Source organism: Lagopus muta, chromosome 13, assembly GCF_023343835.1.
Source record: "Lagopus muta isolate bLagMut1 chromosome 13, bLagMut1 primary, whole genome shotgun sequence".
Classification (NCBI taxonomy): domain Eukaryota; kingdom Metazoa; phylum Chordata; class Aves; order Galliformes; family Phasianidae; genus Lagopus; species Lagopus muta.
The window spans coordinates 454,262-479,471 of record NC_064445.1 but is presented as its reverse complement, the minus strand read 5'-3'; the positions used below and the strand labels follow the sequence as shown (position 1 = coordinate 479,471).

Here is a 25,210-nt window from a genome sequence, read left to right as displayed (position 1 = left end):
TGGCAGGGCTTCATTGCTGTGATGCTCGGTGCTCACTCCCAGCTCAGCCTCTGTTGTCACTTTGGTGCCACCTCTGCTCAGGCTGAGTCAACACGCGGTTCGCACTGCTGCCTCCAAGAAATGGAATTCAACCTTTAATTAAGCCAGACATCTCTCTGCTTGCTTTTAATTTCTTCGGCAATAAGGTGAAATTAGTAGCAGTTATTAGATGGAGTGTGTAAGTTCATTGTTGGAGCTGAAAGCGTCTTCAGCTCACACATATGCAAACACTTCAAATGAGCCTGGAGGAAGAGAGATATTACTTAGGCAGTGCAATATGAAGGCTAAGGACAAAGTAACTACTCATGAAGTCTTTGGGGATAATTACTCTTTCTGCAGTTTATATATCAGTGCCACAGCTAAATTAAATCAGTCGATCCCTCTGGAAATGCCTCTTCGCTGTACAAACGTTCTAAACGCGAGGATCTGTCAATATCTTTGTACCTTCCAGTTGTTTAACTTGGATTTTTGTTTGAAAGGCAGAATCAAAGGAGAAGCCGCACTCACATCTTAAAAAGAGCAGTGTGGTGGGGCTTGAGAGTGGCTTCAAGATGTTGAAAAGCATCTCATGAAAGCAGAGGTCTGTGGTACTTCTGTAGGCACCAGGGAGCAGTAGGCCGTGCCATCCCCACTGCCCAGACCTTGGGAGGGAGAAGGTTTGAGAGCTCAGGGGCTCGTGATTTTCTCCAGCATTTCTGTTTGCCTGGCAGAAGGAGAAACGTGCTTTAAGTTACAAAGATGACATCCTTAATCAAATCAGGACGTCCTTTCAGAATTTATCTGAGGGACAGATATCTGTGGGTTCCTCTGTACCAGAGGACTTGCCGAGGGGGAGGTGGCCCTGCTCCGGACTGTGCTGGGGCTGAGCTCATCCGCAGGGCTGAGGTGCTTCCTGCCAACCCCACAGGATATTCCAGCCGTGCCATCCTGTGCCATCCTGTGCCATCCTGTGCCATGCCATGGTCTCCCAGCAGCTCCTGCCACTCTGCCATGCTGATCCGCTCCTGGAAGCCCAATGTGAATTCAGTGAATACCCATGGGAAAAAAGCAAAAGCAGTTGATGTGGGTCTTTAATGTGTTGCTTCATATCATCAAAGACTGCCCAAAGGCTTTATTCTTTTTTTTCCCAGCTATTAATAAGGGGCCCGACATAAATAAAAGCCTCTAAATTAACCCCAACCAAATAGGTGTCGTATGAGCAGTGAGAAAAGGAGATAGAACTGCTAACCAGCATTGTTTTTGTGCCAGTATTTCATCTGAGGTAATTTGAGGGTGCCACACACTTCATTGTAAACCAAGAGCCGAAGTGTTTTGCTGTTAAATCTCAAACAATGCAGCAGCTTGTTTGGGTGCTTGCTGCAGATTGTATCGCCTGGTTAGTGTGGAAAACCTGACTCTTTTCAGAACATATCAGATTGAAAGCTGACTTAATCTGTGCTGAGATAATTTGCTGCCGCACATTTTCTCTGTATTGTGATCTCGTTGTGTTAATTAGCTCAGCACTGCCGTGGTGTGTAGCAGGCTGCCTATTGCAGGATGGCAGCAGCCGTATGCAGAGCTGTAGCACCCGACCCTGAAGCGTGGGGCTGCCACAGCACCTCTCTCCAGCCCTGGGAATGCTGCCTGGTCTGTTGAGCACCATCTGAAGATGTGTCTATCCTTACAGATCTACTCGGGCCCCCCAGAAGACAGCGCTGCTCCCCCAGTGCCTCCCCCCAGGGTGGCTGCCCGGAGGCACAAACCCATCACCATTTCCAAACGCCCTCTGCGGGAACGACCTGTCTTCTTTGGGGCTTCTGTGGAAGAAAGTGGAGGTCAGTTCCGCTGCTCTCCTCACTCTCCCTCACTCCTGTTTCTTTTAACTCCTTTCCAGGAGCAATGTAAACAGTACCAGAATTGCACTGACAAGGCCGTCAGCATGGCAGACAGTGCGTTCTGGTGTTGGGTGAGAAAGGAAAGTAAGAGCTGCTATCAGAGGTTGCAGTGCCTTGCAGCTCAAACTGTCACTGGCAGAACAGCCCTCAGTTGCTGCCTGGCTGCATGTCCACACTCGATCCTAACCCGTCCGTCTGTCTCTAACCCGTCTGTCTGTCCCTTGGCTCCACAGCAGACCAGCTCAGCCAGACCCCCAACGGCAGCATCACCACGGAGGCCCCCAGACCCCTGCTGCGCAGCCGCATGCCCACACCCCGGCCTGGGGGGGAGGAACCGGGACGGCCGCCTGCCGAGCTGGAGGTGGGCAAGCTGGTGGCCAGGCTGCAGGACGGGGGTGCGAAGCTGCCTGGCAAGGCTGCCAATGGTGTGGTGAGCAGCCCTGCCCTGCGGACCTCCACGCTCCACGCCAGGAGGCCTGCGCCCCGGCCGGGCGGCTGCGGCAGAGATGGTGAGCGGCACAGCTGTGTCACAGCCATGGTGTGACAGAGCAGGGCTTCTGTATGGCTTAATAAGCATTACCTGTATGCACGATAGGTATAAGTAACGAGTTTAGGCCAAATTTGGGTTGGTGCTGTCTGTGCCCTGCAGGAAGGGGCTGGTGTGTCTGTGTGGCTGCGTTGTCCCTGCAGTGCCAGCACACAGCTCACCGTGTGGCACACGGTGCTGTAACTGCGTGTGTGTGGAGCTGAGCTGGGTGAGGTCCTTAAGATGATGGTCGTAAATAAGAAATACTGCTAGCTCTGCCATTGCCAGGCTTACTTGTGTGCTCTCCAGTGCTTTTTAGATGTTGTCATCCCCAGCAGCTTCACAGCCCTGTGTTTAGAGAATGAAAGCATGGGGCTGCATAAAGAGAAAGAATAAAAGGCCTGGCTGGGTAGCACAAACATAAAGTTCATCTGACTAACGCTACTGGCTTAATTTAAATTTGTTGAATTAAATGGTAGGTGGAAATCTGCCTCTGGAAGAGTAAAATAGCTTTTAAAATTGGCTTGTACACCAACTCCATTTAGTGCTTACAGATTTGATGTTTTCACATTATCACACATAGTGTGCTGACAGCATGATCCGGAGACAGCACAACAAAATGGGCTGCTGGTCCTGAGACGTATAAATAGGAGAACACTGAATTAGCAATAAAGTTATATTGCAGCTATACTGCTGCTTTAAAATTGGTGCTGGAACACTGCTTCACACTTCAGTGCGGACAGCTTGGGGGTAATTCTGAAAAACTGGAGAAGCCAACAGGATGGATGAGAAAATAGGAGAGCTCCAGTTATAGTTTAGCAAAGAGGAAATTCAGGATCAGAATTCACAAATGCAGGCATGGAAGAAATGTGGCTAAGGAGTTGTCCTGCTGAGAAAGTCCTAGGGGTCCTGGTAGTTGAAGGGCTTAACACAGCCAGCAGCGTGCTCTTGCAGCCCAGTAATGCATCTTCACAAACACGTCCTCTGCCAAAGCTTCACACGCACCGTCTGTGATCTTCTGCCTTGCAGGAGAGTACGATGGTGTCCCCAAGCCACGGCCCCATGGCGATAAGCCCGTGATAACACGTCCTCCTGTGAGACCTCCAGACCCACCGTGCAGGGCTCCCATCCCACAGAAGCTGGAGCAGAGGCCGGATCTGATAGCAGGGACAGCAGAGGAAATGCCTTCTTCAGTGTAAGCCAGGGGCCGGCGGGCAGCACGGAGAGGGGCCACAGCTCAGCCTTTGGCCCCAGGGCTGGGGGGAGGGCAGGGGGGGCCGCGGTGACCGGCAGCGGGAGCTGCTGCCATCTGCCAGGAGTGCTGGAAGGGCAGGAGAAGCAGCATGCTGGTTTCCAGCACTGTTGGCATAGCGGGGCTGGAGCTCGTGCAGGTCCCATTCCCCTTTCCATGAGCAGGGGTCTGAGTCATTTGGGAAGAGCTGCGTGAGAGCTGGGTCAGGCTCTGCCCTTAGGGCACAGCTGGGGCGCAACGTGGCCATAGCAAAAGCAAAAACACTGCAGGAACAAAAAGCTCTGAGCCCCATCCAATGTAGCTCTGGGGCTGACTTTCCATCATCTTCTCAGTTACTTCTCAGTGCAGCTGGAGCTCCCTCCCTTCCTGCTCTGAAAAGAGAGACTCTCAGATGAGATGTTTCCCAAGAAAAGAGAGATCCTGCTTGGATCTCCATTAAGGAATTGGATGCAGTTCAGCTTCATTATCGGATTTCTTCATGTTTTTAAGGAGACAGAAACCCTGCTGTCCCTCACTGGGACGTGCTTCTCCTTCCCCCATCATCCCATGGATTCTCAGTCTGTTCTCCCTGCACGCTCACCTGATGCTCTGCCCCCAGACTTAAGCTTTAGGATTTGAGGTAGCCACCTGCCCAGTGCCTGTGGCAATAGGAGATGGCAAAAATGTTTGTCATCCTGAAAGTCTGCTGCTCGGCAGCCCCTGTGTTCTGCTGAGAGCCCCTTGTGTGGCTGTGTGACGTCCTCATCTTCACTCCTTAATCCAGAAAGGTGCTGTCAGTTTCAGCTCCGTGCTTGCAGGGCAGGAATGGGCTTTGCCTTTCTTCTCCTGAATCACTTATGTTATAATTTTTCCTTTTATGAGGGCAGTTGGAAGCTTAATATGAAGCACATCATAAGTGGAGAGGCCATAAAAAGTGACAAGTGCATGTTTACACCAGCACATAGGCTTTTGAGCAAGAGCAGTTAAATAAGCTGTGTGATTAAATTGATGAAGGGTGCCTGGTCAGAGCAGCATGCAGGAAGCACAGAGTGGAGCTTAGAGCACGAGGAGTGCAGCCGGCATCACTGGAAGTGTCGCCTTCCATGCCCGCTGATGCTGCTGCTCTTTTCCATGGCACAAATGCTATCTGATTAGTGAATGATATACATCAGATAACTGGAGTGACCTCCTCTCTTGTTGTGTTTGCAGAGTGGCCTCCAGGACCAAGTTCTTTGAGACGGCATCACGAAGAACCGGCAGGTGAGCCTGCAGCCACAGGGCTGTTGTGCTGCAGCAGTGACCCTGCGTGGGGCACAGAGCCATCCCTGGGGGGCACAGCACACCCAGCAGGAGCTGCTGAGCTGAAACACCAACCTAAACAAACAGCCCTGAGTGCAAGTCTGCTCCGGGCAGGGGCTGCATGAAAAATTAATCCTAAATCCACTAAGTGGTAAATACGCAGCCATGCATGGAATTAAGCTAGCTTGTCTGTCCATATTGTTCTTATGTCTCAGCCTCTGTGGAGGGCAGAGGGGCAGATCATGGGAGAGATGGGGAGGGCTGGGCAATGGCAGCAGCAGACAGCAGTGGGACCCACACGAAATGTCTGTGCAGGGTGTAGCTCCATGTGGCCAGATGGGCTGTGATGGCACAGCCTGCACATGGGGGCCCTCACTGGGCTGGGGGGGGCTTTGGGTTGCTGGCACTGTGGTTTGTGGCAGCAGATTTTGTTTAGAAAATATCTGCTCAAATAATCCTCAATTTCCTGCTCTTAACAATCGCTGAGCTCTGCCAAGACTGCAGATAGATTTGCAGGCTTTGAAAAGCTGATAAGAGTTGATTTTCTCCAGTGTCAAACAATGGTTTCTTCACTTTGAAGATAAATCGTTGACCTGACTTCTGCCCATCACTGTACTTATGTGCATTCAATCTTTTTTCTTCTGTTTTCTTTGACTCTATTGCACTTAGTTCTTCATCACCACAAGGCAGGATCCCAGGTGATGAAAGCTGAGACAAAAGGTACGTGTTGGTAACAGTGATCAGCCAAAGCAATGTGGTGGATCCTCAGCTCAGCAGATGGGGTGGTGGGAGCCCAGGGGAGGGAATGGGATCTCAGAGAAGAGATTGGGAGGAATGTCCTTTCTGCTGGAGACCTTTGACAAGGGCAGGATCGGGGCTCGGGGCGGTGCCTGCTGTCCATCAGTGGGCATTGCTCAGCAGACCATCCTGCTCTGCTGTTCCTGAGCTCCTTGCTGCAGCAGTCAGGGAAAACATGAGCACTGTGGGAACAGCTGTGCAAGGCATGGGTTTATGCTGGTGCTGGGTTTGCCATCACTGATGAACATACACTGCTGCATGTTGCCACACTTGTTTTCTTCTTTCAGACAGTGCAACCATCTCAGCCCAGCAAGACCAAGGAGATGTTCTGTGCTTGTGAAATAGATGTGTCACAGCTAAGACTTTTCCAGTTCAAATGACCTGGAGAGCAGCTATCATACTGGACGATAATTTTGTGCTGTCAGAAGTGGCTCAAGAAATTAGAAGGAGGAGATAAAAATGGCAAGAAGGCCGTTACTACGTTTGTCTTGAACTGTTCCCAGTCCTTTCGCCATCGCTTTCTGCCCAAGTGAGAAATGCTCGCCAGGCGCCTCTGCAGGTGGCAGCAGTGCTGGGTGAGCACCAACAGCAGCACAGCCAGGCTGTGAAAAGGACAGCAGAGCAGAGAGCTCTGTGCACCTCCATGCGTTTTGGGACATAACCTCAGTGAAGGGTGACCTTGGACAGATGTCCCAAAGTTCAATATGCTGATTCCCAGTGCTTGGGTGCTGGGGAAGAATGACTGGAAGCTGCGTCCTTGCCACGAGAGACTCGTCCCATACTCTGCGTTCTCCTCTCTTACGAAGCACTGGTGTGCTTTTCCACGTGCATTGCTGGTGGCCCTGCTTGCACTGGGGCTGGCAGGGCAGCAGCAAACTGGAGGGGAGCGGGGGGACGCAGCCCTGCTCCTCCTGCTCCCATCTGCAAATCTGCAACTGGAACTGCTCCCCACAGACCCAGCAGAAGTCTCAGTGCCCGTGGTTATTCTGCTGGGCCAGCACAGGTGGGGAGAACTGAAACTCCAGAAATATGGGTCAATTCCTGAAGTTTTTCTAAGAGGAACACAGTTTCTTGTTTGCTTGTTACATTAATTTCTGATTCGAGAGATCTCCGGTCTCTTTCCCTCAGCAGCAGTATTGTATTGATGCCTCTGGTCTGGAAGGGGAGCACATTTCTCCATGCCAGGACCTGTCCCAGTGCTGCATAGAGGTCTGTGGCTCCAGACAGCGTCAGGGCTCAGTGCTGAGCTGTAGCATTTCCCTGTAGATAGGCAATGAACACTTTCCTGCTTTCTGTCACCAGTCTAAAGGCAGCTTCTCTCTTTTCAGTGACTTTCCTTGGGTGCTGGGAGCATTCCCAGAACAGGCACCAAACATTCCCGTTTGTTCCCCAGCACTCCATCCCCCCAGGTCCGACACGGCTGGACAGGCAGAGGCTGCAGCAGTGCTCTGCGGTGTGCAGGTGCTTTCCTTCTGTGTGCCTCTGCCTGCTGCCTTACCGAATGTGATGAGTGCTGTGCTGATGGTGCTTCCACCCCCGTGGGCTTCAGCGCTGCCCCAGCTGCTCACTCCTGTGCTCGTACCCTGAGCAGTGGCACGTAGCAGCGGCTTTAGAAAAAGGTGTAGTGCCACCACTTTGACTACATTGCGTGCAGCAGCATCTCAGGGCTTCTCTACGCTAAGCTGAGCCCTCTGCTGCACCCTCTCACGAGCAGACAAGGGGTGAACAGCATCAAACTAGAGTGCGTTGTGTTTCTGGCTGCACGTCCCCCAGAGCTCAGCATCGAGTGCCCAGTGTGGGAGTGCTCCCCGGGAACAGGCAGCTCTGTCACAGCTGTGGTGTCACCCAGCAGTGTCAGCCCAGCTCCTCCTCCTCACTTCCAGCAGTGCCTTCTGATCTGGGCACTTCTGAGGCAGTGGGCTGTGGGCAGGTTGGCTCAGTGTGCAGCTTCTGTTCTGCACTGAGTGCTGAGCGGCACCGCGGGGACCGGCCCTGTGCGAGACGGCAGCTGTCGGTTCTCCTGTCCCTGTGCTCGTGAACAAACCCAGTGCTGTGCAGATGGCACAGATGTCTGTGGGACAGCGGTGGAGTCTGAAAAAACAAAGCCGAGTCTTGTTTTCATCCTCAGCATTGTAAGCGGGGAGGCAGCAGCACAGTAAGAACAGGTTCCGGTGTCCTTGTAAATGTGTTTGTCACACGTCTGTGCTGTGGCTTCTTCCTCATCAGCACGGCGGAGCCCTGGGGTCTCTGCTGGGCTGGGAGGCACAACCCCTACCCTGTGCTGTGCGACCCCGGGCCGCCAGCCCTGCAGCCATTTGGCCACATAGCGGCGTAGAGTACTTCCACGTTTATAAAGTTTCCATGAGGTTCAACGAAGTCCACGCGTGTTTTTTTCCTCCCGCAAACGACGCCCGAGCGCCGCACGAAGCGCCGGCCCTCCGTGATGCAAGGCGGGGCTGCAAGGCGGGGCTGCGGCGCTGCACGAGGAGCCGCGCCCCCAGCGCCGCGCCGCTCGCTGCCCCGATGGCCGCCCCTGCAGCTCCCGCCGATGGCGCGGCCGCGTCACCGCGTGCGGCTGCCCCGGGGCTGCGCTTCATGCGCGCTGTCCCGCTGTGGCTGCGCTGAGCGTCGCGGCCGCCCGCAGGCACGGGGCGCGGTGACCAGGCGGCCCCGCAGCGCTGACGCCGTGACCCCGTGTCCGCCTGTGCTGTGGTCGGTGGGACGGCGGGGCTGTGGGCCGGCTCGCCTCAGCCCAAATTGCTTCCGGCCGCAGCCCTGTGGGGTTGCTTTTTTTCTCCTTGTTTGTTGGGTTTTCTTTCCAACGAGCACAAAAGCATTTCTAAACGCCGTTGGCGCGCCGAGGGGCCCAGTGGGAGCGTTCTGAAGCTGCAGCCTTTGCTGTGCTGCGGGGCTGTGGGGGGTGAGCAGCCCTCAGCGCAGCTCCTCGCAGAGGCACGGGCGTTGCTGCACGCTTTTGTATGTTTTCTTACTTTTCTTACCTTTAACCCCAGGCCACTGAGAACTGTTCAGCTTCCCCTGCCCGCAAACACCTTTCCGTGCAGCTGCCATGGCCATTAATGAGCAGTGGGCTGCAGATTTCCTGACCTGGCACACCTGGAGGCTGAGCAGCAGCAGCAGGGCTCCAGGTGTGGGCAGAGCAGAGCCTGGAGGGCTCTGGGAGCAGCTAAGAGGAGGTTTCCTTTTTGTCAGTGCTGGGTTGGATGTCACGGTCAGCGCAGTGCGGTGCTGACGTGGGGAGCACGGGTCCCTTTCACCACGAAGTTACAGCGGAATGGAGTTACAATTGGAGTTAGAATTGTTCATAAAGATACTGAAAGCAACACCAAAGGAGGAGGACACAGGGCTTTATTAGTGCCTTGCTTTGAGAAATACATTAATCAGATGAAATTTAGTTTTAAGAGACCCAAAGAGGCGTATCTGAAGAGATCAGTCAGCCGATGGGTAAAAGAAATAACAGCTCAGATAATTAATAGCAAAAATCCGACTGCGAAAAATAGCCTCTGTGAATTACCAACACACAGCCTCATCCATTTTGAAATTACCCAATCATTCTTGGCATCTTCAACCCCTATTATTTGTCACACCAAGCAGCATTTCTCATGCGCACAACTGAAATGAAAGCCGAATGCAGCGTACAGCAGCTCCCACAAACAAAATTCTGCCTTCATTGCACTTTGAACAACGACAGATCTGAAGTTACACAAGAGCTGAGTGTGGAGCAGGGAGGGCTGTGTGGGGCACAGCACGGGCTGAGGGCTCACGGGGGTCCGGGCGTGGGTTGGGGTGTCTCATTGCCCCCAGTGTAGTGTAATGGGTTCTGTCTTTGTCCTGAGCCCAGGTGGGCTCCTCTGGTTGGTTGTGACACAGACGGTGTCACTCAGCCCAGCACAGTGATGTCTGTATTGGGGTCACATCCTGCACTGCATCGCACGGCAGTGCGGTGTCACCGCTGCCCAGCCCCCGTGGCAGTGTGTCACGGGTCTCTGTCCTCTGCGTTCCGTGTGTCTGGGGCAGATCGAAGTTCCAATCAAGAAAAACAATGAAGAAAGTGAAAACAGTGACAATAGTCCAACTGATGTCTTTTTCTAGAAGTCGAGTTCGGCCTCAAGGGCCATTAATTTGAGCAAAGTGACAGAAAAGGCAACAGCGGTGCAGTGGAGTTGCACCCCTTGCAGAACGAGACGTGCTGTGATGGAGCCGTGGGCACGGCGGCGGGCAGAGGTTGGCACTGCAGCACAGGCACAGCAGCTGCAATGCGATGGAGGTGCTGCAGGAGCCCCAAGCTCAGCACTGCCCTCAGCACCCAGCAGTGAACCAGCAGTAGAACTGGGCCGAGTCTGTGGGTCACCACTCCTTTTCTTTTGGTAATCCCACGGAGCTTCCTCCAGGACTTTACTCAGCAATGGTGAAGCAAGCAATTGCAAAGACATTACGCTCAGTTACTGCTGTGAGCACAGCTGTGGGCTGGGAGTCCTCCCCTGGAGAAAGGCACCAGCAATGGGCTTTTTGGCTTGTTGCAAAGGAAATAAAGTGTATCAATATAGAGAACTCTTTTCATTACAGAGACAAGTTAACAAATAAACCAGCACTAAACTGCCACAGAGCACAAAACACCCGGCACAGAGAGCAGCTTATTCTAAGCTTACTGTGGTTTTATGTTTGGCACAGATATGTACTTTTCAAATCGTAAATGCAGGTTTTCCTGCTGTTTTCAATAGGAATGAACAGAAGTCTCTCCTGGCTTCCTCAAAGCAGTGACCACGATGCCAGAACACAGCTGTGGGCAGCTCACAGCCCGAGCTGTTGTTCTGGAGGCCCACACCTTCTGCAGATGTGGCACTGGGGCAGCATTTCTGCAGCTTTGTGCTGAGGTCAGGTTGCCCCGTAGCACCATTCCCAGCACCCAGGGACAGATGGCATCAGCACCTCGGCTGTGGCTGCTCCCACCAGGCAGCAGGAATCAGAGCCATTCCAGCAGTCATTACGTTGTAAGAACGTATTTCTGCTTTGAAGTGGTGAGAAAATAGGCACAGTCCCAGGATTCTGTCCTGAAGTGCATGGATGCTTTGTGCAGCTGAAGAGAGCAGACATAAAGGGTGCTCTGCTGCCCCTCGGGTGCCACCCCGTCCCTGTTGGCCAGAGCAGTGGAAGGAGAGCTGCATGCTGACACTGGGACCCCCAGAGTGCTGCATCCAAGCCACGCAAGGATGGGCCTCAGAAACCTGGGCAGTGCAGAGCCCCCAAAAATAAACCAAAACTTCTGTTACTATTGGCACACGCTGCCTCACCACCGCATGAACACCCGGGCACTCAGTGTGCAGTCAGAAAGAAAGCTCATCAGCAGGAATAGAACAGGTACCTTCAGCAGTATAAATGGGGGCATGCCTATGCATACGTACACATACGTTTAACACGTAGTTTGTAATCAAAACGTCTCAGGAGAGATCCCCACAGTGGCAGCTGTGTGACTGTGGCAAACAGCACTGCCCTGACTGCAGGGTGCAAAGCCATTCTGTGTTCTAACAGAACTCAGCTCCCCAGGACTGACCCGCTGCTGTTTGCCTGCCTATGCACAGGGCAGGATGCTCACTGCCTGGGCTTAGCTCCAAAGCCGAGCTAAGGCTCCTTCCCCAAGCTCCCAAAGCTGAGCAGAAGGCTCCTTCCAGTGTAAAAGCAGAGGTGCTTTTCCTCAGCTGCACTGTGTCTTCCCAGGGAGCCCAGGGGCTGAGCTGGCCCTGCATGGGGATGGGAGCTCAGCTGGGACCCCCAGGTCGACTGCAACAGGATGAGGACGGTGGTGAGATTCTCTTCGCTTTATTAAAGCAAAAATAGACAAGAAAATGCAGAAGAAAACACAAAGTACAAAGATATACAGCAGGATCTGGACTTTGGTATTGTCTGATTTTTTTTTTTTTTTTTTTTTCCAGTTCCTGCAGCAGCCAATGGAAATAAACCAAGAGACACTGTTACTGTCCCCCTGGCAAACACACACTCGGGTGCCGCTGCCCCGGCTCCCCATCCTCCAGCAACCCCTCCATCATCATCATCACAAGAAAACAGGGGAAAAAACACTGCAGAAATTTACTTTGAAACAGAAGAGCTGCAGGGCACAGCCTGGGCCCCACGTAGGCACTGGGGCTCACACTGGCAGAGCGTCCATAGCACAGAGCAGCAAGGAGCACAGAGCAGCACACAGCTGGGGGCACAGCCTGCTGCACAGCCCCGCTCCCTTTGCAGCAGCAAGTGGGTGTATGCAAGTCCTTATCAAATTTTGTTTCTTCCCCCTCTCCCAGTAGAAAAATACCCAGCAGGATGCAGTTCAGTAATGAAACCTTACTGACACGAGCGTATGCAAAATGTAAAACTCTCCAAAGAGGCTATTTAGACCGATCATAAACATCCTCCTGTTGATGGCAGAGATCAAGGCATTACCAAGCCCATTACTCATCATTCTCCTCTGCTAACAGCCAGAAAACATTCAAGCACAGAAGAGAACACCAGCAGGGCTTTCCACTGATTCATCTGCATGTATGAACAGATCACACCGACACCGAAGGTGCAGCAATAGAAGGCTGCTGAGTACATCGGGACTTGCAGATTGTGCCCACCTACATGGGAGGACCTCAGGAGGAAGAGCACAAACAGAGCCACTAACAGCCCAGGAGAGGAGATCTTAATACAAATGGCTGTACAGAAAGAGCATTGGTTCAATAGTCCTGTGTTGTTTTTCTCTACTTCTTCCCTCAATAGAAACCCTATAGAACAGTTGAAGAATATCTGTAGCATTCAATGCTTGTTCCTGCTTGCAAAGAACCCGGCTGCACCCATGGGCTTTGCCTACAGAGCTGGAGGTAATGCTCAGCTCTGAACAGGTCCCAGAAGAAGCAACAATCCACACAGCAACCCGGAGGCTGTGCTCATGGCAACCAATGGGCTGAACCCACTGCCTTTGCTTTTAAAGACATCTGGCACACAGCTGCTTGAGGGGGCACAGAGCGCAGCACGTCTTCCCCTGCCCCACTCCCTATCACATGGAGAGTTCTGCAGCAGCAGGAGCAAAGCAGTGCCTGTGCCACGTGAGCGCAGCCTGCCAGACAGACCCAGTGCAGGCTGGGGGCTGCCCAACATCCCAGACCACTGGGAGCCATCAGAATCAACCTTTGATGTGTCCCACTCTAAACGATGTGCCCACATTCACTGTTTCATCACTCCATCCCCAGAAAGCTCTGTGTGAGCACAGGAGGATGCCACCACTGCCACAGGTCATTACTGCAGCCATCTCCCAGGGACAGGGCTAACGCCCAGAGTCACCCATCCTACAGGGCCAGGCCTGGCTGCTTCGCTTCTGGAGTTCCCACCTGCTGCCATGGAGAGCAGCTCAGGCGGATGGCAGACAGGTGATGGAGCTGAGATGCTGGCTGCGTGGGCACCCAGTGTGAGCAGAGCAGGGGAGAGGTGCAGGCAGGGGTTCGGCTGCTGAGGGTCTGAGGTCCGAGAGGCGTCAGGCACTTGTGGAGGTGACACAGCCATGTCTGAGCAGATCGGAAGGGAGATGGGAGCGCTGGGAGCGCACTGCTGAACGGGCGGCATCCAGCTCACATCCAGCTCACCTCGGGAGCGGTGCCCCGGGGGGAAAGCAGCCGCCATCGACAATGGAGCCTTCCAGCGCCCATCTGCCCTCCAGCAGCCACGCGTGGAGCTGAGCAGCATAGGGCCGAGCAGCCCTGACGGTGACTGCCAGGTGCCTTCCAGCTCTGAGGGGTTTCTCATTCATTGGGTTGCAATTCATCTCTTCCCCTCAGTTGTGCTACTGCGGTATTCAACGCATCTGCTTCCCAGCACCATAACACACATAAGAAGTCCCAGAGGAGGCCGGTAAAGGTACCCACACCCACGCCTCGAGAGTCAGCCTGTGCCTCACCTTGATTTGGTTTACAGAAATACAAGAAGTGGGGGATGTCTCCCACTCTCCCACAGCCCCAGGGCACTAAAAGTCACTGCAGGAAATAAAGAAGTGACCACCCCCAGGTGCTGCTGACAGGGTGTCCCTGCCACTGAGCAGCCAGACCCTGGCAGGAGTTCAGTCAGAGATACCACAGGAAAAAGAGAAATTGAAAGAACCCCAGCAGGGAGGAGTTTGCTACTGCCTGCCTGGCGGCACATCATCTCTTTGGACAGGATTCCCCAAGGCACTGCAGTACAGTAGTGCAGAAACAATAGGCAGAGGTGGCTGAGATGGAGGCGATGCAACTGGGAGTCCCTCTGGAAGATCACTCCGCATGGAAGTAAATGGGTTTCACTTTTCCAGACAGGATCTTGGGAACCTGCACAGAGATTATCTCTGCCATCATTTCCGGGTAGTCCACACTCACCATATGGGCCTTAATTAAAAGATCAAATGTAAATTGATGCAGATCCTTGGCAATCTAGGAAAGAAAGAAAGTTTGTTAGGGAAAAATTCCCCACTGGATGATTTCTGTGGAAAGGACAGCAGGGGCAGCACAGCGGGGCTTTGCCAGGGCTGCACTCTGCACATCCGGGAGCACATGGATGCAGCCAGGGCAGTGTGCAGGATTGCTCCTGGAGATGAGCAACACACAGAAGCCAATAAAAGAAAGTAAAGAAGCCACCGCAGGTACGAACATGAACACAGTGTCCATGTCTACAAGGGCGGTTACGCCATTTCCCAACGCTCTTGCAGGGACAAGATCCCTCCCTGCTGCACTCCCAAATTCCCGCGCTCCAATTCTCTCTGCTAACTGAGCCCAGGCAGGCACCGCGCTGCGCTCTTACAGGATGCACGGAGTCCAGGACCTTGGTGAGCTGGTAAAACCGCCGAGAGCAGGAGGTGGGGTTCTTCCTCTTGCAAGCGATGATCCGATCGAGTTCCTTAATGTAATTCATGCGAAGTTCATCAAAGAGCTTCTGGTTCTTCAGGCCATCCACTGGAACTGGAGGAACAGGGATGGGAAACAGTCAGAGTTGCCCCAAAAGAAGAAGAGAGCCACAGGAGAAGGGAAGGAGTTTTGTCGGTGCAGAGCATGGAGCCCTGCTCCGCTGCTCCCTGCAGCCCAGGTCTGCTGAGGGGAGGACATGAGCACTCACTAATACTGAAGAAGAGCAGAGCCTTCATGCAGAGAAACTCCTGGGGCGTGATCTGAAGCCACCCAAACTCCTGGGACAGCTGCCGCATCCTGACGCATTGGCTGTACATTCTGGATTTGTGCATCCGGTACCTGGGAGGAGAAGGGGCACGGGGGTGGAGGGTGGCTCATGCTGTGCCTAAGGACACTGGCACAATCCTGGCACGGGACTGAGCTCTGCTTTGAGGGTGCTGACAGCAACAGGCCTGAAGGTAGGAGAGGAGGGTTTTCCAAAACATGCCTGCATAACTCTGCGTGTCTGAGGATGGATGGCTACATGGCTTTGCCAGGTTTGGGTGACCCCCTGCCTTCCTGGAAGCAGCTGCAGTGACTCACCCCACTCAGTTACACAGAAGGGATACGAAGCTGAGCTCAGCCCTCACACAGCAGTTGTGCTTTCACTCACTGCTGTACTTAGTTACTGTTTGTAAGCTTTTCTGCCTCAGTGCCAATAAAACCTGCTCAACTCAAACATGACACTGCACCAGAGGGACATCATCAGGAGCTGGAGGAGCTCACAGCGTGCATTTGTCTCCACTTCTGCCTTCTGTAACCAACCCAGCCTGCTGGAATCAGCACCCACCCCCGCCCAGGAGCCAGGCAGCACTGCAGCCCCTCACACCCCCACCATGGGCTGGTGCTGTTGAGAGCACGGCAAGGGAATTGAAAGAAGGTGCAGGGAGATATTGCATCTGTCCTCATCATTCCCGCAGACTGCTGGAGCCCCTCTTAGCTTGGATCAGCTCCCAGGGCCTAATTGCCCAGCTGCACATCCCATAACTGGGCAGTACAGCAAACCCCCTTGCCTGGTTCTCGTTTCTCATCCAGTCTGACCCAGGCAAGGCAAACTTCAGACTGCTGACATTTGGCACTTACTCATTGAAGACCAAATCTGGAGCAAAGTAAAGCATCCTGGAGTTGACGTTAGTGAAAGATCTCCAACCCATGGCAAAAATCATGAGACCCATCCAAGAGTATTGGATTATTGACATCTGGTCATCCACATGCAAATTGCGAAATCCTGTTCAAAAGAGAAACAAAGCACAGCAGAGGGATGTTACACATCAGCGCTGAGCTCTGGCAGTTCCTGGAATCGTCCTCACACAGCAACAGTCAGAGGCAGAACTGTGTCCTCGTTAATCAATTACTTCTTTTCGGTGAAATTTTGGCACTCTTAAAAGTCACCATTTTCTCATTTTGAGAAAAATGGCATGTAATCTCAATCAAACATTAAAACAATTCCAACACCACTGGGGTGTAATTATAATCCACAGTGCGTAATTACATTCCACTGAAGCGAGCATCTGTCTCTTGCTCAGAAAGCTGTCAACTGCAAATGAGCACAAGTGATGTTTCACTGCTGCCTGTGATTGCTTTAGGCCCGTCTGCTCCCCTTCCAGCTTTCCTATCACCCACCCAGACAGCACAGCCTGTGTGCACCAGATCCCCTCTGCCCCCAGTGGGTGCCTCCACCCCCAGGGCTCCCAGCTGCCTGCAGGCAGGACTGCAATCTCCAGGAGCTGCATGCAGTGTGTTTGCAGAGCACGGATACAGAGAGGGCAGCTCAGGCAGCACAGAATCAGTCATATTCATCTCTAAGACATATCTACGCTGGAATCTCTATTTAATTAAGTGTTACATGCTGCTAGAACCACCTTTTGACTTATGCGGCATGTCTGTTCACAGATGAATTCATTGCCTACTGCTGTACTGTCACACACAGTGACAGCATGCTGGAATGTTCTCCTGCTCCATACCCGCTACTGTCCTTCATACCACCTGCCATCTCGGCTTCAGAGGGGCTTCAGAGGAGCCGTGCTGCTGCAGAGATGGAGCCTGCAGGAAGGAGCGCCGGTGCCGCAGCCATGAGGGCACACATTTGGTCAGTGTGCTGTATCATCGTCTGCCAAAATCAACAGGTTTTGTTTTCCTCCCCTTTTAAATTGCTCTTTGAGGGAAAAACTTCTCTTCTTCTCAGAGGGAATTAATAGAGCGAGGGCAAGCAGGGAGGGACCTCTCTGGGGGGTTGTGTCCACATGCAGCACACTGAGCACCAGCAGCACCAATGAGCCCCTGCAGGCTGCACTTCTTACCCACTCAGACTGGTTTTCCCCTAAGCACTGCGTTATCTCCCGATGTATCTGCCGGATCCCCGTCCCTCCCTGGAAGCCTGCTGTCTGCAGGCATGGCAGACATGGCCAACACCACTGCTAAAGGAAAACACAAAACCATGGCCATGATACATCACCGAGTTTCTGGTATGGCATAGCTGAAGAGACACATGCTGATATCTTCTGCAGAAAGCAATCGCTATAAAAGTAATATCACCTTTATGGATGATTGTAAAGAGATGAAAACAATCTTTTTCTTGTGAATAACCATAAAGTAGCAAAGCTAAGAAGCAAATTCTGTATCTTCTCTCTTGATATACAGTGCTGTGTCAGAATTACTTCTCCCTAAGTGATCAACAATTGAGCACCTCATGTTTCCCTAAAGCAGCGTTTCTATAAAAATAAACGCTCATTTGTTACCTTGGAAATGCGATAATCAGAGAATGAAAAAACACACACAATCCACTGCATCCTCACAGTTACAGAACGGGTTAAACGCAGGGCAAGGCAGCAGATTTGAATCAGAAAACAAGTGAGGGGTGGGCTGTGATACCCAAAAGGCCCCAACTGACACAGCAGGCACACCAAAATTTGAACGTCTGCGACAAGCAGCAGTACTTGCAATGGCAGCTTGGCCCCGGCCAGAAGCACCTCCCTGCTGCTCCCTGCAAAGCAGTTCCTTCTTTACAGAATGCTTTCCCAGCTCCTTTGGGAATGAATTAAGGCTTCCCACTTGCAGCCAGTTAAAATGATTCTTAAATGAAAGCAATCGAGTGCTGATCTGAATTAACACTAACATCTTACCAACATTTTTATATACATACAGTGAAGGGAAAACAGGGGTTTAACCAGAGCTTGAATTCTGTGCTCCAGAAGCTTTCTTGGCAAGCTGTGGTTAGTTAACCTTTCTAAGGAAAGCACAGTTTGGTTCTGCCTGACATGGCAGGCATGGCTCAGAAACACTCCTACTCATGGCAGTCTTGTCTCTGACACTCTAGGATATTAAAACTTCGCTGTGAGCAGTGCAACAACATCTCGGACCTCTTAACTGCCCCAGGAATACAGGTTCAGGGTGAGATGCAAGGTTAATTCCCATCCATTTACCAGTAGTAATCCAATGCTGTGACACCGGGCCGATGCTGCCTGGCAGGAGATGCCACTGCCCCCCAGCACAGCACAGCACTCACTGTGCTCACACCTCTGCCGGGCACAGGGCTGCTCTGCAGGGGCAGCCAGAGCCACTGTGCCAAGCAGGCAGCAGGGGCAGAGGCAGTGTTGTGCCCCAGGCCCCACTCTGCCAGCCATGCTCATTACAGGCTCGCAGCCTCCCAGCAGACCCAGTGCAAATTCTTCTGTTCTGCTAAAAACACCAACATCCCACTGGTTTAAATTGACTGGGTTCTATTTTCATTACTTCTCCACCTGCACTGCTTCCAACACATCACCGTCCTCTGTGCCCATCCGGCATCAGGCCGCCCCACCAGCCTGCAGATCCCAGGGCAGAAAGCACCTCTGCTGCATCAGGGCACGGGCAGCTTCAGGAACTTCTGGGCAGCAGATCATCCCTGGTACCTGACAGGACGCTACAGGCTGTGGAGAGGTGGGGAGCTGTGCTGGCTGCCTGCACCGTCACCCACAACCACCAGAGCCACCAACCGCTCCTTGTTCATGGACGACCTCCCCGCAGAGCAGCCAGAGCGTGGCAGGAGCAAAGGAACCGCGTAACCATAGCCTGGAGCACAGAACAGCAACAATGCCATCATTGTTTGCTCCTTCCCCGGAAAATATCAAGAGGGTGACTAAGTGGTAAACTTGCTGTTATTACTGCTGAGCTCTGATGTCAGCATGTGTCACAGGACCACCAGGAGAAAGCTGCAGATAACAGATCAGCAGTGCCTCAGCTTGGGGTCAGTGAAGCTGATAGGAATGGCAGCAGTGAGCTGCTGGGGCTCCGTGCACTGGGGCACACAGCGGTGCTGTCAGCAGTTTTAGGAGAATGCCAATGCCAGGGGTGAGCTGTGAGAGCATCCCCACACACAGCACAGCTGTGCAGAGCTCTGATGGAGGCCAAGGGCACCACGGCCCCACAGCAGTCCCAGTGCCTGCAGATAGGGCCATGGCCACACGAAGACTGCCCAGCACCCACAGAACATAATGTGCAGGTGCTTATCTTCTGTTCAGAGAATTCTGCAGGTTTGGTTCAAAAAGCCCTGGAAGTGGTGCAAAACCACTGCAGTGAGAATGGAAAGGAAGCAGGACCCTGAGACTCTAATTAACTGCGTCCCTTCACAGGAGGTGGGAAAATGGTGCATGCCCATGTGATGCCATGTGCCAGGGCACCGCCAGCACAGACAGAACCCGAAGGCCTGAGTGCCTTTACTGTCACACCTTGGCCACCTTTCCCATGGATCAGCCACCAAAAGACAAATCTGGCTTACAGGGAGGTTACAGGGACAGACACCTCATGGGAGCACTTCCCAGGAAACGTGGCTCTGAGGTACGGGTTGCAGACCACCCCTGTGAGCCCCTCATTGAGACACAGCAAACAGCAAGCTGTTGGGATGGTGGCAGAGCTGGGACCTGATCCATCTGTCCTCACCTGGCAAAGCCTTTGCCCACTTGACGACGTAGACCAGCTGCCTCTCCCCGAGTTCATTCAGGCTGCTCAACAGGTTGGAGAAGGAATCTGGCTGGCTGTTGTCGTGGCCGGCACACACCACAGCGGGCTCGATGGCTTCCAGCACATTGAGGAAAATGGGCTGGCACTCAAAGCCATTGACATGTGTCATCACCATCTTAGGAGCTTGCTCCTCCGTGGGGCTGGATGAGCTGGCTGCCTCGCCTTCGTCTTGTGTCTTCAGGCTGCCCAGCTTCTTCAGCTTGCGGGCTGTGGAAAGGACAAACTTCAGCACAACACTTAAAAAAACTTAAGGTTTCTTGGCTTCTAGTTCCACCAGGTTTGTCAGTTTTAACAGCAGAAGTGAGAGTGATTGAGCCGTAGCAATGCACACAGCATGGGCAGTGTGGGGAGAGCAGAGCATCACAGGCAACACGTATGAACAAAGGGAAGTGCACACTGCACAGAGAAAACCATTTGTTCATTAATCTTACATGGGAAAAACAAGTACCATTTACATCTGCAGCCACAACTGCTCTCATACAAACTCCTGGTTAGAAATGGAGAAGAAGAACGGGGAAAAGAGAAGAGGATTGACTCAAGTGGGGATCCCATCAGCCAGCATCAAAAGGAATTCCATGCAGTGAGCCCATGGGGTCGGGGCTGCAGGCAGCAGATGGACAAAGTGCTCTGGTTGTGGCGCACCAGCTCTGATCTACAGTGCTGCTCTGCTCTGGGACATGCTGGGAGCTCCAGACCTCCGAGTTCTTGGAGTGTTAGCAGCTACCTAACCCAGTGCCTGCAGGACAGTGCTCAGCACAGCACAGATTGGCAGACTGCTGAAAGGAACTGCTTTCATACTTCGCTGACTACAAAAAGCCCTAATTAATTAGAGGGGGAAAAAAAAAGCCGATCGCTTAATTCAAGCAGAGAATATAACATCAAACCAATTGTCCTTGGGGTTTTGGCTCCCACATTACATGATACTTATCTCAAATTTCCTTTCAGCTGTAATTAGAAAAATAAGCAGCGGAACATAAAAACGTCAGCTGAGAGAGCAACTCTGTAAATCAGCTCAGAATGCTGATCTGTAAGGAACGGCCTTTGGATGATCTGCCGCGATTAAGGCAGGCTGCTCTGCAGAAAAAGGAGAGGAAAACTAATAAAATTAAAAGAGGGCAATGGGAAAGCAAGGCTACAACATGGCGTTATGTGCTTCAGTGTTTGTTTGCATGGGGCTCTGGGGCACCTCCATCCACTGCAGCAGAGCCGTCTAACGGCCGCACCGCCTGCAGCTGGGGGACGATGGGGAACACAGATGTGGGCTTAAGGAAACAAAACCAACCAAACCCCATCTTCCAAAGGCAAACAAGAAGTGCCAGTAAGGGCCTGGGAACCTATAAAGCCAAACTGGTGCTGTATGGAACACATGCACATCCCAGTCTAAATATTGCAATTTTTTTCCTTTTTTTTCTTCAACATGTTCAATTGAATTGCAGTAAGAAAAGAGCACACAAATAATAGTGCAGGCTCACAGACCGCGCTCATGAACTCAAAGAGGGGACAGACAGCACTGAAGTCAGATAATAACTATTCCGAATGGAGGAACCTTATGTTTGTGTACTGCAGAGCTCTTATTCCACAGAGGGCCGAATTGCTATTAGCAGATGGAGAAAGGCTCGGAGTTATGATGCAGGCAGACATCTGTGGCCTTCAGTAGGATGCTTTGTGTTGGGAGCTACGGGTCGTCCTCCAAAACCCAGCCCCTGACACGGCCCTGCTAGAACCTTCACATCTGTTTTAAATCTGAAAACGCTGAGATGTGAGCAGGTACCTGGCCTAACACACTGTGCACAGACTGCCTCAGTGCCTCCCCTGAGCAGGAGCCGTCCCAGTGGCGGCTGCTATGCAGTAGTTGCTAGGAACAAGAATTGAAAAGAGAGGAAATGCAAGAACACCGAAAATAGCCGCCTCTTTGAGTGCATCTCTGAAATACACTAAGAGCATTACAAACATCTGATGTGGGATTTCTCTCTCCTAATTTTAGACATCTCCAGTGCTCATTAATGCTGTTACTTCCTTGGTGACTGTGCAGCAAACAGATATGATTTCCTCTTTAAGGACATCTGTTCTCTTACACCTCTGTCCCAGGACAAGCCAAGGCAGGCAGAAACCTTCCCTACACAGGGTGTGAAGCTCTGGGCTTTCTTAGGGGGCACATCCAGCTCAGAAGCCTCAGCTCGCTGTTATCAGCTCAGCAAATCACACATGCAGCGCATCTGAGGTTCTGCTTTGTTCTTTCACTTATAAAGCATGTTATGAACTTGAGAGGAGGGAAAAAAACCACCCTTGGATGACTATAATTACGTAGTATCACAATAAAGCATTATTCATTGCAAAATGACAGCAGAGTCCCTTATATAGCAATTAAGGAAGTTCCACACCTTTTAATGAAGCGAACTTGGCCGGCTCTCAGCCAGGACTTGCTGGAGAATTGGCTGAGGAGCTCTGCATTACCAGCACTCGCTTCTCACAAGTGCTGGGCCAGGGGGCAGAGCGCCTTTCTCCAGGCAGGTCCTGGAGGTCTCGGCAGCTCCAGGCACTGTTATCCAACTTCAGCTTTGGGCAGAGCAGCAGCAACCAACACAGATCTCACCAAAACCCCATCCCACCAATCCTACCACTATTCTTTCTGGCACAGTTTTAAATTTGGATAATTTTAGTTGATAATTACAATAGCATCGGCATAGTAGGGCCATATAAGAGATCTGACTCAGCCTGGCCCACATTAATTAAAAAAAAAAAAAAAAAAAAAACAACAAAAAAAACACAACACAGCAAACCAAACCAACTAAAATGATATAAAGTCAATTTGTTACTGCTGAAATCACTTTGAATCGCCCAGGTAATACCTCTCAAAAGTAATTACAAGTGCTGAAATGACACCAAACAGGGCTGCCCTTATGAGGGTTGCTCTTAACCCGCTCTAGTGCATGTTTACATTCATTCCAGAAAGAAAATGAAACATTTCTGCCAATTATAGGGCAATGCAGAGATGGAAACATAACAATGAGCCTTAAGGACTGATCACCAAGCAGGTCTGCTGACAAGCTCTGTCTGCTTCCCAGGGAGCAGGTACCCAGAGAAACATCCTGCACTCCCCAGAAAGCTGTTGGAGAAACACAAAGCTGAGCACCAGTGCAGCTCAGTGGCTGCAGGACTGACAAGGTCCCCATTCACAAAGGAGAAAATATTGACCTGGGGAGCACCTCAGCACTGCTCTTATCACTGGTGCTGCTGATACGGGAAAGCGGTGTTTGCATTACAACAAGGTGATGGCAAACTTCAAAAGGCACATAAATAATAAAAATAGGCAATATTCTCTGGCATAAAAACATAATGAATGTTATCTAGATAGCTGTGAAGAAGGCTAAGGGGTTATTATGTCTCAGCCAAAAAAAAAAAAACACTGCAGGGAGCAGAAATTCAGTAAAAGGTGGTTTTTCAGTCAGATGAGCAAACCTGTAATAAAAGAATCCAGTTGCCAGAAATGCAGAACAGGTGAGATGAAAAACCTGGAACATCTGTCACAATGGTGAGTGTAAGTAACCACCACAACAGCCTGCAAAACATGCTAGCATCTCACTGTGCCAGTAATGCTTGCAGTAAGATGGAATGTTTGTAAGACAGGAGCTTTTTGACAGTGGTAACCAGAGCTGAACTGGGACTAAGTACAGGTCTCACTCACACCTCGGGCTTCCGTAGGGTACCAGCATATCTCACAGCAGCCTCCAGCCCTGCGGCTGATGACTGGTGGCAGCGTGGAGCTCTGCCTTGCATGGGAGCAGCACAGAGCACAGCGCTGGGACCACAGAGCCACGCAGCAGCAGTGCTGGGAACAGGAGCAGCCCGGGGCCTCACGCAGCACGGCTGAGATGTGCCAGCAGCCCAAGGGCAGGAGGAGCTTACGGCCGAGTCCTGCTGCCCCTGCAGCCACACGCTGTGCAGGGTAAGACATCCACATGCCTGCGTGTGCAGCAGTGCTGGTCCTGTGCGCTTGGGCAGGAGCAAAGCTGCACATCTGTGCAGGTACCTGGAACTGCAGCACAGAGAGGTGCTGGGGGGAGAGAGAGAGAGAGAGCTGTGCACCAGGAGGACTGAGCTAACGAGGTGGGCACCAGCGCTGCTTGGGTGGCTTTTTATTTTTTGACTTTCATCTCTCGTTGGCTTTACAGAGTTGGTTGAGAGAGAAGATTCTGTTTAATGGATTTCAGCTTTCAGGTCAGGGTGATCCCAATCAATAATGAAATGCTTCAAAATATTGCCATTCTGTGCCAAAGCAGACAGCCCTAAATAAGGCATTCAGCACAACTTCCTCCCACCATTAAAATACTCCATGCTGTGGCTCTGCTGGCCATGCCCAGCTCTATTATACCCTGCAAGTGCCTACTAATTAACAAGCAGTTAAACCCAACTGTTGAGAGCTTGGAAGCATTTCCAAACGCTGTGGCTCTCCACTGTGGGAGAAATAACTGCGGGCAAACTCAGAGCAGGCATGTTTGCAACAATTGCCTTTAAGCTGACATTCAAACCAAATGTGAAACAGACTGAGCAGAACAGGTCAGGGTGACCCGAAAAGCTCAGGGAAAAAATTGAGGGGAAAAAAAAGTGAAGGGAGGGGTTCAGTGCTCACACTGCCTCTGCAGTACTGGGAGGAGAGCAGCACGCTGCCTGCCCTGCCTACCAGGAGCTGCGCTTCCATCACTGCTTCAGAGTCATTTCCCACCGCTGCCAGCGCGGATGGAGCAGGTGGGTTCCCATCTGCTGAATGCGAGCATGCAGAGCTGCAAGAACGGTCCTGGGGAGAAATAACATTAAAATCAGAGCTCCTGCCTGAGCTGTAGGCCAGGACTTTCCCAGTAGTAAATTGTTCACGCCAACACTGCATCCTCACAGCTCTATGCAGAACTGCACAGCCCAGCAGCACTGGCCCAACACTGACACGCCTGGCACAGCAGGGCTGCCAGCTGTGCTGAGCCTCCCATCCTCTGCATCTCACTTGCGAGCTGTGCTTCCCCTGCACTCAGCTGCCTGGGGTCCCTCCTCCCCAGCGCATTTCTTGGGGCATTTTCCACTTCCATCCTCACAGCAAATGAGCCCAAAGCTGAGCCGTGCAGTGGTGCTGGGAGCAGCACCTTGAAGTTCTGCATGCTTTTGAGGCAGAAAGAAAGAAAATTGAGCCCAGGACACGCTGAAACTTCTATTTGGCAACACTGACATTACAGGCAATAAAATGGGCCTATTTGCAGGAACATGACACTCGCTAGCGTAACTATTTGACATTCTAGGTTTTGGACAGAAAATGGCAGATTTTGTGCCAGTTTTGGTAGAGCTACATGATTGAGAACACAGACGAGCTACAACAACACCCATTCAAATTCTGGGGCTGAATTTCTATAAAGAAAAGCATCCTTTTCCCTACTTCTGCCTGTGAAAAATTGTATTAAAATGGGAGCAAGCTATTTGAAGAGGCTCTGGTCTGGATGAGAAC

At 51.9% G+C, this 25,210-nt stretch overlaps 2 protein-coding genes across 5 annotated transcripts in view; one reads left to right on the top strand and one right to left on the bottom strand.

Annotated features, from left to right (window-relative positions):
• Nucleotides 1-8,139, top strand: part of OPHN1 (oligophrenin 1) — a 47,789-nt gene extending 39,650 nt beyond the window's left edge. Inside the window, exons 19-24 of one of the 2 annotated variants that reach the window (XM_048959165.1) lie at nt 1,706-1,853; nt 2,150-2,422; nt 3,469-3,634; nt 4,880-4,930; nt 5,639-5,689; nt 6,055-8,139. In XM_048959165.1, the coding sequence (XP_048815122.1) occupies nt 1,706-1,853; nt 2,150-2,422; nt 3,469-3,634; nt 4,880-4,930; nt 5,639-5,681 (681 nt within the window). In that variant the 3' untranslated portion in view covers nt 5,682-5,689; nt 6,055-8,139. Of the gene's footprint in view, nt 1-1,705; nt 1,854-2,146; nt 2,423-3,468; nt 3,635-4,879; nt 4,931-5,638; nt 5,690-6,054 lie in introns of both variants that reach the window. The other variant, XM_048959164.1, reaches the window with a different exon arrangement.
• A 977-nt stretch (nt 8,140-9,116) lies between these two features.
• AR (androgen receptor) overlaps nt 9,117-25,210 on the bottom strand; it is a 46,111-nt gene continuing 30,017 nt past the window's right edge. For all 3 annotated transcript variants that reach the window (XM_048959166.1, XM_048959167.1, XM_048959168.1), the window contains exons 4-8: nt 19,642-19,929; nt 15,808-15,952; nt 14,894-15,024; nt 14,582-14,739; nt 9,117-14,214 (exon numbers count right to left, since the gene is read on the bottom strand). In XM_048959166.1, coding sequence (XP_048815123.1) covers nt 14,059-14,214; nt 14,582-14,739; nt 14,894-15,024; nt 15,808-15,952; nt 19,642-19,929 — 878 coding nt within the window. In that variant the 3' untranslated portion in view covers nt 9,117-14,058. The remainder of the gene's footprint in view (nt 14,215-14,581; nt 14,740-14,893; nt 15,025-15,807; nt 15,953-19,641; nt 19,930-25,210) is intronic.